The 12,977-nt window shown below is 42.4% G+C and overlaps 2 protein-coding genes across 3 annotated transcripts; one reads left to right on the plus strand and one right to left on the minus strand.

Moving 5' to 3' along the window:
• The first annotated feature begins 351 nt into the window (after positions 1–351).
• Positions 352–2,152, plus strand: emc6 (ER membrane protein complex subunit 6). The gene is made up of 2 exons (XM_076102010.1): positions 352–546; positions 1,370–2,152. Exon 2 carries the CDS (start codon positions 1,404–1,406, stop codon positions 1,734–1,736), a length of 333 nt encoding a protein of 110 aa, XP_075958125.1. The 5' UTR covers positions 352–546; positions 1,370–1,403; the 3' UTR covers positions 1,737–2,152.
• On the minus strand, positions 2,055–10,094 carry p2rx5 (purinergic receptor P2X, ligand-gated ion channel, 5). 2 transcript variants are annotated; one of them, XM_076101993.1, is made up of 12 exons: positions 8,526–10,094; positions 7,675–7,825; positions 7,355–7,426; positions 7,136–7,211; positions 6,787–6,871; positions 6,521–6,601; positions 5,620–5,761; positions 4,198–4,331; positions 4,001–4,094; positions 3,852–3,917; positions 3,591–3,679; positions 2,055–3,476 (listed from the first exon to the last, which is right to left on the minus strand). In XM_076101993.1, exons 1-12 carry the CDS (start codon positions 8,732–8,734, stop codon positions 3,224–3,226), a joined length of 1,452 nt encoding a protein of 483 aa, XP_075958108.1. In that variant the 5' UTR covers positions 8,735–10,094; the 3' UTR covers positions 2,055–3,223. The 2 variants fall into 2 exon arrangements, with proteins under 2 accessions (XP_075958108.1, XP_075958107.1); XM_076101992.1 differs by having other exon boundaries at positions 6,787–6,907.
• Between the last annotated feature and the right edge of the window lie 2,883 nt (positions 10,095–12,977).

Genomic DNA, 12,977 nt, shown 5'->3' on the forward strand with positions numbered 1-12,977 from the left:
GATTATTGGGGGAAAGAAAAGAGAAAACAAAACCTATGTTGCCCAGAATAGCATGTTGTTACCATGCTACAACTAAAGATACTGCATCTCGGGGAAATTTGACAGAAATTAATACATAGTAATTGCAATTATAACAGCAATTTACATTGTTATCTAGTTTTTTTTTTTAGCTTGCTTTCGTCTGTTTGGTGGGGTTGTGAAACATTCTGTTTGAAAGACATTTTAGAATTTACCTGCATGTGCATGCTCACCCAACACGAGTAATTATGCTCGAAGGTATTTAAACGCAATATAAAAGTGTCCTACTCTCTAATGCGCTTAGAACGCACCACACCCTCGCCGCCTGTTTGGACCTGTCCCACAATGCACTGCGAAGGAACATGGCCGAATCTTGGATAAGTGTGTTATCCAAACGAGAATGAATGTGCTGTTTCCGTACCATATATGCTGACATTCCGTAAAAACGATCTACTATCCAAGCCTGTTGCAGATTATGTTTATGTAATCGCGCTGTGAGGAGCCAACGAGTCCCTGCGTTTATTTCCGGTGAGAATCTGTCAACTGATACCGTCGGAGCTGCCGGATGACTAGCTAAAGGCTAATGCTAGCCTATTAGCTCCACAGGTCACCCAGACATCAGGCTCTTCAGACTAGAGTCTCATCCGTTTTTGTTTCTTACTGGTGTTTTGTGTGTTTTTGTCATCACCGCGCTTTAATTTGTTGGTGTTAGCTGACGTGATCTACTTTGATTTATTGGGGTCAGTACCTGGCTAAGCTAACATCAACCACGGCTGACTGACTGCTTCTCTTTTTTGTCTTTGCCACACACATTAGGGGGCTTTCAATGTATCGAGACCTGTCGATATTTGTAATTTTGTCCTCGTGGTTAAATATGTTAAAAATGTCTAATATATTTCTGATAAAGTAATGGCCGTGCTTTTCACTAGTGGAATAAGCATTATGATCCTTTAAAGTAAAAGTTATAGTATTCCAGGTAAAAGTCCGGCATTCAAATGTTGTTTTTTCAAGCATAATACTGACATGTCACAGTAAATGTTAATATTATAAGCTAAAGTTGTCCCGTATGTAGCGGAGTGGAGCCAGTGAGTGTTATGTCATTGTATTATTATTACTGACACAATAATGAGCAGAATTTATTCAGAAGTAGCTGGTCCAGTTAGTTTATTTTTACAGTATTTGATGTTGAAGTTTCTAATCTGCAACAATCCACCGCATTTCATTATCTCAGGTTTTAGTCTCTGTATCTGTGATATAAATGTAGTTGAGTAAAAAAAACTGTTCTTCTGTCCAGGTTAGGGTCATTTGAGTAAATGTTCCTATTTTTGTGTCTGAATCTCTCCTGAAACAGGAGAATCTTCCTGCGATAGCTGACCTGAGCCAAGATGGCAGCACTTGTAGCCAAGCGTGAGGGACCACAGTTCATCAGTGAAGTGGCTGTGAGGGGAAACGCCGCCGTGCTGGACTACTGCCGCACCTCTGTGTCCGCTCTGTCCGGAGCAACAGCTGGCATCCTCGGGCTGACTGGACTCTATGGCTTCATTTTTTATTTCCTCTCTGCTTTCCTCCTCTCCCTGCTGCTCATTCTCAAGGCCGGACGGCGGTGGAACAAATGCTTTAAATCTCGACGGCTGCTCTTCACCGGGGGCCTCGTCGGAGGTCTTTTCACTTACGTCCTGTTCTGGACTTTCCTCTACGGAATGGTGCATGTGTATTAGAATGAGCTATGACAAATAACCTTGATTTAACCCTAACACTATTGTCTGCCCTGCTGTTTGTAGATGAGCCATTAGTAAAAGACTTCTTCCATTTTGAACTGTATATTAAACAGAGGATGTGTCAATAATTATAGTATGCAGAATAAACCGTTCTTATATTTCCTGCTCCACACTTGCACTCTGCAGTGATTCTGGCTTTAGTCAACCTGTAACTCCTGATCTGTGCTCAGTATCATCCATAACCAGGATAAGAGCCAAAGTTATGATAATGTAGACTGTAACTGTATCATGTAACATAGATCAAACCAGATTACATCCTAGATGTAAGCACTTTTAATTACAGTTCATGTACAATAGCATAGTTAAATTATAACAAATCTGATTACTGATTGAAATAAATACCTCTGTACAACTTGTTTTTATACATTATTTATCGGTTTGTCATCAGGCGGTTTCATCATGAAATAATCACGACAAATACATTTGTTTCCAACAATAAAGACCATTTAATAAATAGTAACGGGAAGAACAAACTAAAAGGAGTCCATGCACTTCAATGTCTTGCACCATTCATTACCAGTCAGCCAGTGCACATCACAACGACATTCCACAGCTTCACATGTGAATATCGTGAATAAGATTGTTGTAGCCATCGCATGGCTTAGATCAACGTCAACATACAGTAGGAGACACATCAGCAGTGTTTAACAGTACACACAAATTCCTGTCACAACAGAGGTACACGATGCATTCAACTGCAGTACCAACAATTAAGACCGTTCACTCATTTTCTTACATATTGCTTCCTAGTGCAGATGTTTTTAAAGATTTTCTTTTTGAATCCGTGCTTATAAAATCATTAAGAAGGTGTTTTGTGAACTGATTTAGCAGAAATCACTTTACAGTTTATTTATTAGTCTACAATGTCTATTTTACTTAATCCAACCGCAGTTGAGGTTCATGAATCTATCACGGCTAGTATCTTTGCTTGTTTTTATAACTTCTTCCATAAATGGCAAAATAAAACATCAATAATCATATATGAGCCAAACTGTAAATGATGCTTAATTAGTCTGATCAACAGCCAAATAAACTGTAAGCATTCATTTTATGACATGAAACCAAGACAGTTAATTATTTGCATTTGTAAAGCAGTAATCTGCAAATATTTGGCAATTGGCTAAAAGTCTTAGATGAATCACTTCTGTCACTTTTGCATCTGATTATCAATGAACCTGTTGTAATCTCCCACATCCCAGCTTTGGACCCTGACCCCGCCACTGAAAACCACCTTTCTGGCCCACTTGAACAGTGTCGAACATTTACATTTCTCTGGACCAACATGTTTGTAGTCAGGACAAGCATCATTCAAGCTAGTGGCGTGCCAGCAAGTCGTGCCAGTAGGTGAGAAGTGGACATCCGTCCGTCTTTTGGTTCCACCTCTTGCCGACCGCTGCAGGTGGTTGGGCTCGGCCTGCCTGCTTAACTTAATTGTGTGAAGCGAAGGTGATGTGAGGCCTTGGCTCTGCAGCTTGGGGAGAGACAATGGCAGGGTATCGCTGTCCTGCGTTGCGTGGAACGGTGGGACCCCGTTGGTCCACAGGCAGCTGGCTCTCTGCCGTGGCCTCAGTGTCCTCTGGGCTTTTAGTGGAGTTGGCGGCCTCATTCTCCGCAGCTGGTTTCTTGGATCTCCTTTCCCGCTGACCTGTCTTCCCATCCTTGTGTTTGGTCTTGTCTTTCCTGTGACATACAGTACGAGGGAGATGTGCCAAGAAATGTTATGTGAAACGTTTGGAATATGGCTGATTTAAGAAGGCCCACCATTGACGTTTGTGTAAACACAGTTAGTCATACTTGAAGTTGATGATTTCAAACTTCCTCTCTCGGTAGAAGGAGCTTGTGTTCATCATGTACAGTAGTATCATATCACACGCGAAGGCTCCCTGAAAGAAAAATAATATCAACTGGATTTTCACAACCTGCAGAGAACCATTATTTTATTGCTGGTCATCATTCATCGCCCTCTCGTTTCACGCTAATAGGATGTTTTTCAAACGTCAGTCATCGCCAATTATCCAATTACACGTCAACGTATTCATTTAGTAAATTACTCACCACACCCAGCAGGGCAACACCTGAGCCTATGGCAATTATTGTGGGAACAATATTGAATTTCCCGGCCTGCAAAACAATAACAGGCATTCACTGCAAGTCTATTACCGGTCTATCCCTTAGAAAGAAAACGGATCGTATCACTGTTGTACCTGGCCATTGATCAATATATCGAAGCGAATCCCATACACTTTATACAAAGTGCGAAAGGTTTCACCATTTTGATCCTTGTAATACCTGGCATATCTGTAGGGGCAAAGATCAGTTGATCAAATATGGAAATAAAACAGGTCAGAGGGGTTTATTAGTGGGATGATTTATATCTCGCTGAATGCGTGAAGCGACATACCTGAAGTTGTATCCTGATGTGACCGAGTTGTTCACGTTCATGTCCAAGCGGGTAAAGCTGTACTCTGGATTACACTGTGAGGAGTCCTTATCCAGGTCACAGTTCCACTCAATGAGAATACCAACAGACCCACCCTGACGGACAAAAACAGGGACCTTTGTGAATGTCGGAGCAGCATCACATCACACGTGTTACTGCAGCTGGTCACTATATTGGCACACTTCATGTTCGTTTCCTTTAGGTTCTCAACTCCGCTTCATGTCCGATCACTTTCATCCGTCTGGCTGATTAAACCTTAAATCAGAGCGAAGGTGGGTGGAGCTCTGCTGAGAATTATACGATGTCACCGAAATAAAAAAATCATTAACAATATGCCTTTTCACATTACATGATGGCTCTGTTCCATTCAAGTGTCCCGGTAAGCCAATGACGGTGTGGCAGCATGCACAACACCAGGACCCTGTAAGTGGAGCAGTCCATCAGCAGAGGGAGCTCAATTTCCATGAAGACGGTTTAGCTGCTATCATGTGGCCTCGGTATGGAAATCATTTCAAGCTTTTCAATTATTTCTTATTTATAAGACCAAAACTCCATACTTGTTAGGTCACGTGATAATAACTCTCCATGTCACCTGAAAAAAACACATGAAGATGTGATTTATTTGACTATTTCTGCGCAACCTCTGTGATTTCCAATAAAGCAGAAGTCCATGATGACCCTGCATTTTATTGTTATTCATAAAATGCAGTATACAGAAGTTAAATGTCTGCTCAGCTTTTGCCTCAATGAAATATTCCAGTGTGTGTTTAGAGCCAATCACAGCACAGACACCTGTTCAAACCTTCGACCAGGGCTCCATGTGGTTTCATAACGCTGCTTGTCTTTTTGCATCTTCAAAATGAATTTGTCCAAGAAAAAAAATCTATTTTAGGTAACGACTCTCCCTTTACTTTAGAGTAATAAGACACTCCTCTGCTGTAGTCAACCTTCGGTTCAGTCCAGAGACTGTGAGTGTTTGTTCACACACAACTCTACTGTACTTTGCCCTGATGCTCTGCGGTGTGGAATTTGGATTTCATTTTTTGGTAAATTAGGCCTGAATTTCATGGAACGTGTTGGATAAAAACAGGAAGTAGAGAGAACGAAAGAGAGATTGGTGACAAATGTCGCCTGCAGAATCTAGACTGGGGATGTTTCAGATGCAGAACTGTTTTTCCACCCTGATATATAGACACTGCTTTTGTTCTGATTCCCTTAAATACGTCCTTGTCAATAATAGCAATGGTTACATGAATAATTGTTTTCTTTTGTTTTTTAGTTCAAGGGGAAGTACATCTGTTATGTGAAATGACCGTGAGGAAGCCAGGAACTGAAATCCCTCCCACGCACAGTCTCAACATAGCACATTGTTACACTTTGTACCTTAGCAGCCAAGTCCTGGAAGTCGTGTCCAGTCCAGCTGACCAGATCTCCGAGGCGGAAGATGGGGCAGTACAGGTTGTCCTCGCTGTCGTAGGAGCATCTTTTCAGGTAGCTGTCGTTGCAGGTTTCAAGGACGTTGGACCTAAAAGGGTCAATACAGCCGTCGTGAGGCACAGCTTTCATATGTCAGATCTTCAGGAACTATGGAAAGAACAACTCAGACTCCCAGAATTCTCCCAACTTCTCATATCGGCACATTTGACCTTTCGATCTTGTTCTTAGACACTATTACTGCTTAACCTTAGAAAGCTCTTGCACTGTTTTTTGCGATCTCTTACTTGGATTAATTCTGACTGAACTGTAAAAGTAGAGTTTTCCTCTACACACACACACACACACACACACCAGCATATACAGTATGCATATGTCGATCAGCCCACACCATTACGCCCTCTGGCTCTAAGCACAAACCGGGTGTGACACGCTGTGAGACAGCCATTTTTGAGTAACACTCATCAAAAGGGATTTCTATTAGCGGCCACTTCTCATTAAGCCTTGGTTGTGTGATGAGAATAAGATCCTGACGGATGCATTAGCGGAGGCATCTCTCTGCTTTCTTGCAGGACTTGAACAGACTGCAGAGAGATGTCCGCGGCTCAGCTCTCTGGGTCAGCCCCGTCTGATGGGACACCTGTCCAGGGCAAGGCCTGCAGTCAAGGACGTCTCAGATGACTGTTTTCACTGTCTCACTGAGTGCAATGCACAGGCCGGTATAAATAGAAGGCTCTCTGCACCCTAAAGCTATTCAGAGCAGCCGCCGGGTCTCACTCAGTGATCTATGCACACGATGCCCTGAAACCACAGGCACCACCAGCAATCAGCACCACTTACGGACACTCACTTGGAGAATTCAAACTTTGGGAACCTGATGAAATTCTTGATGTAGATGGTGAAGTTTTCCGCTTCGCTCAGTAAGGGCTCTCTGGAGGGGGGGGGGAGAGAGACAGGCAGCTGTGTGAAATAAAAACAAACCAGTGGAGCTGACAGGCTGCATTAGTAATAAATAGAACCTGTGAAATATCTCGGCCCCTGTGAGGGATCAGACTGAGTGTCAATGTAGTAGCACAAAATGGCACATTTCCAGAGTGAGGGGAGGAGGGGTCTCACGTGGGTCTCTTGCTGTACTCAACAGGACACCAGGCGTGAATCTCACAGGTCCCCGTGCTGTTTAAACACAACCCGGTCTTTATTCCTGACGGAGAGAGCAAAGGTTCTTGGCTGGGTGGAGCTTAAAGAGAGTTTATGCTACAGTAAGACACATTCAGAATATTGCTGGTATTGTGTGTAGGCTACTGCTGCGTGATGCATCATATTCACGTCATACAGAATATTGTTGAAACAAGAACTGACTCTACGTGAAAAAAAATATAGTTTTAAGATTGTCAGTGACCAATAGGACAGATCTCAACCTGTAATTGAGGCTAAAACCTAAAAACTATTGTTGAGCGATTCTCACCATTGCCAGCTATCACAGTCTCCCCCTCGACGCAGTCATCGTCACTTTGGCACCTTCCATCTGGCACGTTGAAGCTCTGTGGGATGTGAAAATGCATTTGGGTGGACGTTGTAATCCTGCACAGTTTCACCTACGGTCATTTCAGATATTAGGATGGAGAAGAAAAAAAACACGCAATTAAAAGCAAATAAGGAGATTTGCCCTCCTCTGTATACTCACCTCAGCGCAGAACCCCAGCCTCTGATTGGGGGTCTCTATGTAATTTGTAACTACGAAGAACACCTGCTCACCCTGCAAAATGAAATTAGGACCAGACAGTTAGATTGAGAGGCAAAAGGTTAAACAAATTACATTCCTAAAACGGTCAATATTGTTATATCTGTGGAGACAGACGCTGAGGCTAATGATATCCGCTAACGCAGACACTCAGTAGCCTCGTAATCGCTCTCGACAGGTGAGTAATTGGGGAGTGCACTGACATCAATATTGTAAGCTGGATAGATAGATGGACAGACAGACAGACAGACAGACTCACTCACATTCGGGGGTATGACATAATCCTCAGCACCCCACAGTTGAAGCCCGGTCTCGGAGCTGTTGGTCAGTGTGACACCTTTTAGCTTGGTGATGACTGAGGTCTGGATGGCCTCTTCTCTCTCCTGGTAACCCTTCCTCACCACAAACACCCACCTGAGACATTCATCGAAACATCTGGATTCACTATGTTTCAGAGTCTTATGTTGAATAAGGGTGCCATGCATCAGTACGTCCGGGTCTGACGGCACCACTGTCAGACAGATAAAAAGCAATAATGCTGATGTGTAAATCTATCCTCGACTGCATCGTGGAATCATTTCTGCATCTCCACTGAAACTGCGTTGAACTATTTTGCACATCTGCGTGTGCATTTGGGGGTAACAGCAGTATCCACTGACTAAAACGACCCCACCCCCCTGAGCAGCAGTACATAGAGCCAAATATGAGAGCCAGAGTCAAATATGATTTTATAACCCCCCCCCACTAACAATTACGTTTTAAAGGTCAAACCAGATACTGTCATATTATCAACTCTCCCCATACTGCCCCAGTCACCTGCTCACTTTCCATCATTCCTCTATACATCAGCCTGACGTCACTCAGTGATGAGATAGCTTCCTGTCTCTAATGCCGAGTTGACACATTAATGAATCCACCACCAACTCCTTCTGATACGCAACAGTTTAACAAAGTAAAAACATTAAAACTCTACGGCGCTGTCACTTTAACAGTAAAAACAAGTCAACGCTTTCGGCGAGCTCAACTATTTTTAACTTTGTGAATCACTTTCTAAAAGGTTAACTTTATTCCATGCCTAAAAAAGGGGTCTTAGGGGGCATGCATTGCACCTCACCCGATTATGTATCCGAGCACGGCCAGCTGGTAGAGTCTAAACAATATACCGATTTTGCGGTTTTCGGCGATGACATATTTCTCTGTCTTGTAGTTGAGGAGTGACACGAAGAAGCCTCCCCAGCCTGCCATTCCTCCCGCACGCTGGACCCGAGTGAGGCGGCAGCTCCCAGCGGATACGCAGCCTATTACAAGTGCGCCGCTGGTCATGCGACGGGAAAACCCATCGAGAGAGGGGCTGTAAAACACCAACACTGTTTCCTCTGAAAGTCCAACGTGAGACGATTGTTTCAGGTTTTTTTCAACAATTTGAGAGCTTCACAAAACTTTCTAGAGCAGTAATCACTCCCGTGAATCCACATTGACTTTTTAGTTGCCTTTTAAAACCCACTGTGGCTAATATTGCTGTGAAATTCCTAATATGGCTTATTCTAAATTAAAATTATTTTGTGTCATATTATTTTCTCAGGTGATTAAGGTGGTTCTAGGTTTTTTCCCCCAACAATCAGAAGGAGCCTTGCATTACAAAAGGTTGAGAACCTCTGGTTTAAAGGACTGTTTATTCTATCACTATTAGTTGCCCTTAAACTAGTGTTGTTGTGGTGAAGTTTGAGTATTTGCAGTGCACTGGATCACTTGAATACCCACCTGGACACGTATAGGGGGATCCCTTAAAGGGACTTATAGGAAAATACAGATAGATGTTATTACAAATACTGAATGTGAATGATAATTTATGTTTGCAGGAACTGAACTGAAGAAAATGTGAGATCTTTTTGCATGTTCTATTTTTTTTATTATTTTTAAAAATTAGAGAACAAAAACAATTTACTTATAAAGACCTGATTAATAAAGAGCCGCAGTGAAAACATCGAATGCTTCCCGTCTCTATTCTTCCTGTTTGCAACAGGTTTTTATCATCTGGTATGAGGCCCATATCCTTTTGTAAATCAGTAATAGAAATGCGTGATTCTTTATGATAGGTATTATCACGAGACATTCTTATTTTATATGCAAAATCATCCCCAACCCAGCTCTGGATATCTGCAAAGCAGCTGCTTTGGACCGTGACCTTTATCCTCCGTCAGATTAAAACAACCATTTCAAAGGGACTCTTACTTTTAAGGTGTGGGGGCGACAAGGACAGGTGCAGGGGGGTGCTGCACCACGGCCCATTAGAGACGGAGACTCCCTGCTGAGAGCAGACAGCATGATAAACCGCTTCAGCTCTGATAATAGTGCGGCTGATCAATAGCCTGTCCGCTCACTGTCCCTAAGGACCCTAAGGCTCACTGTTCCGACGCGCCGGAGCAGCAGCCACGACGGCTGACCCCCAGGTTGTGTGCGTGTGTGTGTGTGTGTGTGGTTGGGGTGTAGAGGAACACTATCACTGAATCAGATGGAGCATCACTTTGCCCTTTTGACCTTTCTGCCTAACCTTATCTTCATAGTGTAATAGAATCAACCAAGCATATCCAATTAGTATCTGCATGTCCTTCACTTAAGCTCCTAATGGTTGATTCATAGTAGTACATAGGGGACATTTTTACATCCTCCCATGTCATTCTCACTGGGACTACCTTCTTCCAGCTGCCTCTGTCCTGCACTCCTCTTCCCGGTGGAGAATTCATCCCAGTGACTGTACGGTTGGGTGATTGTTACTGTAACCTATAACAAGGAGAGCTGAAATGATAAATCCATCAATTAATCTGCAATTATTCTGATAATTCATTAATTGTGTCACGTTTTAGGCAGATGTACCAAACAGCCTCTCAAAAGTGAGGTTTTGCTGCGTTATTGTCTTTAGGATAGAGAATGCAATATTTGGGGTTTTTGGACTGTTGGTTGGATAAAACAACAAATCTCAAGATGTTTTGTTTTAGTTTTTTTCTGACATATTTTGGACAAAAGAAGATTGTAGTTGCAGCCCAAATTAAAACCGATGCATAGGACAGAAAAACATAACATGTAGAGACACTTGTACTTTGCTTAATTTAAATTTTGTATAACTCTACACAATTTTATATTGTGCTTTTTTGTCCACAGCATTTATGTGACAGCTATACATTTTACTTTACATATTCTGCATAAAAATCACATGATCTGTTCATAAAATATGATGCATTGATAGAGTTTTACCAACCCAGCAAGATAGCTAAGATTAGCTCCACCTAATATGCTGAAAGTGGACTTTCCGCTCATAATACTTCTACTACCTGTACTGCAGTATGATTTTGAATGCAGGACTTTTGTGGTATTTTTTAAAGTAAAACACCTGAACACTTCTTTCACCAGTGATTGTCTTTGAACACTATATTTTCACTCATACTGTCTTGTTAAAGTGTGTCGGGTTGTAAACTGTTGAGCAGTAGTTGTTTGAGGGTCCTTGCGGTGACTGTGAGGGAATATGAGGGATTAGTTTAACAGTGCAACAATGAGGGATTACAGAAAAATATCAGACACTGGAGCAGTGGGTCCACTGACAACCTTTGACCTATCGTGGTTGAAATACAACCACTTTAATCACTGAAATGCTGATCTGAACCAAGATATTCGGGACATTATTCACTTTCAGAAATCAAAGGAGCTATTACTGGCCTTGAAGTAGAAAATCTAATTCCTCCATCTGTTACGCAGAAACACAATTGCATAACCAATTTTATTTTTTATTAATTTTGTTTGTCTGAGAACAGAAACGTTAATTTTTCTAGTTTGTCAGGACTGCGTAATACATTAATTGTCACAATGAAAAGAACCTAAACTCATTAAAAAACAGTATTTGAAAGTAGAAAGAAGAGGAAGCAATAGTGTTTCAGCAAGTGGAAAAACATGAGCTGAGGCACACACACACACACGCACACACACGCACACACTGTAGTCTTGTCACTCACTGAGTCAAGACCACATGTGTGCTCTGAAGTCCTTCCCTCTTAACGTGCCTGCGTTATCTCACAGCTACAGTTGTGGCTTCAATGGCGGTGAGACATCCTGACTTGGAAAGTGAGACTCCATATCTTGAGCAACCCCGCAAGCCATAAACCACAGGCAGCAGCTTCTGCAGCCCAGCTTGCTGTGACTTCAAACACTAACAAGCTGGAATAACATTTTGCTTGGGGTGGCTTCCCTTGACGGCTCCCAGCTGCTGGCAAGATGATGGAAGGAAGACAAGATTTATTACAGGCCTTGTAGCATTTGGATAAAACCTCACCACATCGTATAGAAACTGTGGGATCACAGAATGTGTCATTACTGCTTTTTTCCCTCTGTAGATCAGCGCGAGATCCGGGGTGGAATCAATCCCTTGGAAAATCAATTTCCATGTCTGAGCTTGCGTCCTGCTGTCAGTAATTCTTGAAAGCTGTGTGTGGAATTAAATTGACATTTGAGGTTGATGGTGAATTACTTTAAAACCTGCTTGAATGTAAATGATACCGTAAAGCCAGAATGAAATGCTTTACCATCAGCATAAAAAACGTGAAAGAGCAAAACGCAATAGAGTTGGATCTTCACACTGTGAGACAAACTTCCATCCTACGTGGTTTCTGCTCTCATGGTTTGTTAAGATCTGTTTTACACCGTTGGATGTCGTGTTATTTCATAACAGGAAATGTGAGGTTATGACGAATCGAAGATCTGACCCCAAAACACCCTCTCTGAGGGACTACAGGAGTACACATGGGATGACGAAGTGCAGATATGTGGGTGTTAGGATTTAAAAAATGTATACATATTGGCCCGAGGACATCGGTGAATTATCTCCGCTGAATCACCCTCTCAGGAATGAATGTTAAATCAACAAAAAGGATACTTACCTTAACTCAACAGGTCTGAACAAATTGTGCTGTCACAGCTCAGTGTTACTTCATACTTGTAAGACAAGGAAGTGAAGACACAAGTGAGCAGTTTCACACAGAAAAAACAAGAAGTGGGTTGAAAGTATATGAGGAGCGTTTCAGTTACAAGAGGAGCTTGAGAGCTGTCATCACTGCTGTTGAAAGGTCAAGTAGTGTGCGTGTGTGTGTGTGTGTGTGTGTGTGTACACTGTGTCTGCATATGGTACGACATCAGTTCTGCTCGGCTGCAAACACTCCGGCAGAGCAAATCTATCACAGATGCACCAACAGACAAGCGTCTCAGGGCTGGGAGATGATGTGACGCTCTAACCCTGCCTCCACATTGCCATATTGTTTTCTACACTTAATCTGTTTTCACCCCGACTTCAATGCATAATTCAATACAGCAGTGGATCAAATTACAATATAGGCCATAGCTGCACATGTCTAGTTTAAAAGGCACCCTGGCTTGTTTCGATTTTAATGAAATTATAATTAGGCGGTTTGTTTAAAACATATCAACAGGAGTTGATTGTTGCAGGATACGTGCTGTTTATCCTCCTGAGAAATGGAGATGAGAAGATGCTAGGACCACCCACCTCGACTTGAATATGAGGCAG

This window comes from Anarhichas minor, unplaced genomic scaffold, assembly GCF_050575085.1.
Source record: "Anarhichas minor isolate MPS153535 unplaced genomic scaffold, ASM5057508v1 ptg000027l, whole genome shotgun sequence".
NCBI lineage: Eukaryota > Metazoa > Chordata > Actinopteri > Perciformes > Anarhichadidae > Anarhichas > Anarhichas minor.

Bases quoted from the DNA above. Each gene is read 5' to 3' on its own strand.
- emc6 (XM_076102010.1), top strand. From the start codon at position 1,404: ATGGCAGCACTTGTAGCCAAGCGTGAGGGACCACAGTTCATCAGTGAA.
- p2rx5 (XM_076101992.1), bottom strand. From the start codon at position 8,734: ATGACCAGCGGCGCACTTGTAATAGGCTGCGTATCCGCTGGGAGCTGC. The intron at 7,427-7,674 runs GTGAGTGAGTCT...TTCATTTTGCAG, and splicing joins ATTATGTCATACCCCCGAAT to GGTGAGCAGGTGTTCTTCGT. The intron at 6,602-6,786 runs GTGAGACCCCTC...CCCCCCCTCCAG, and splicing joins GAGTACAGCAAGAGACCCAC to AGAGCCCTTACTGAGCGAAG.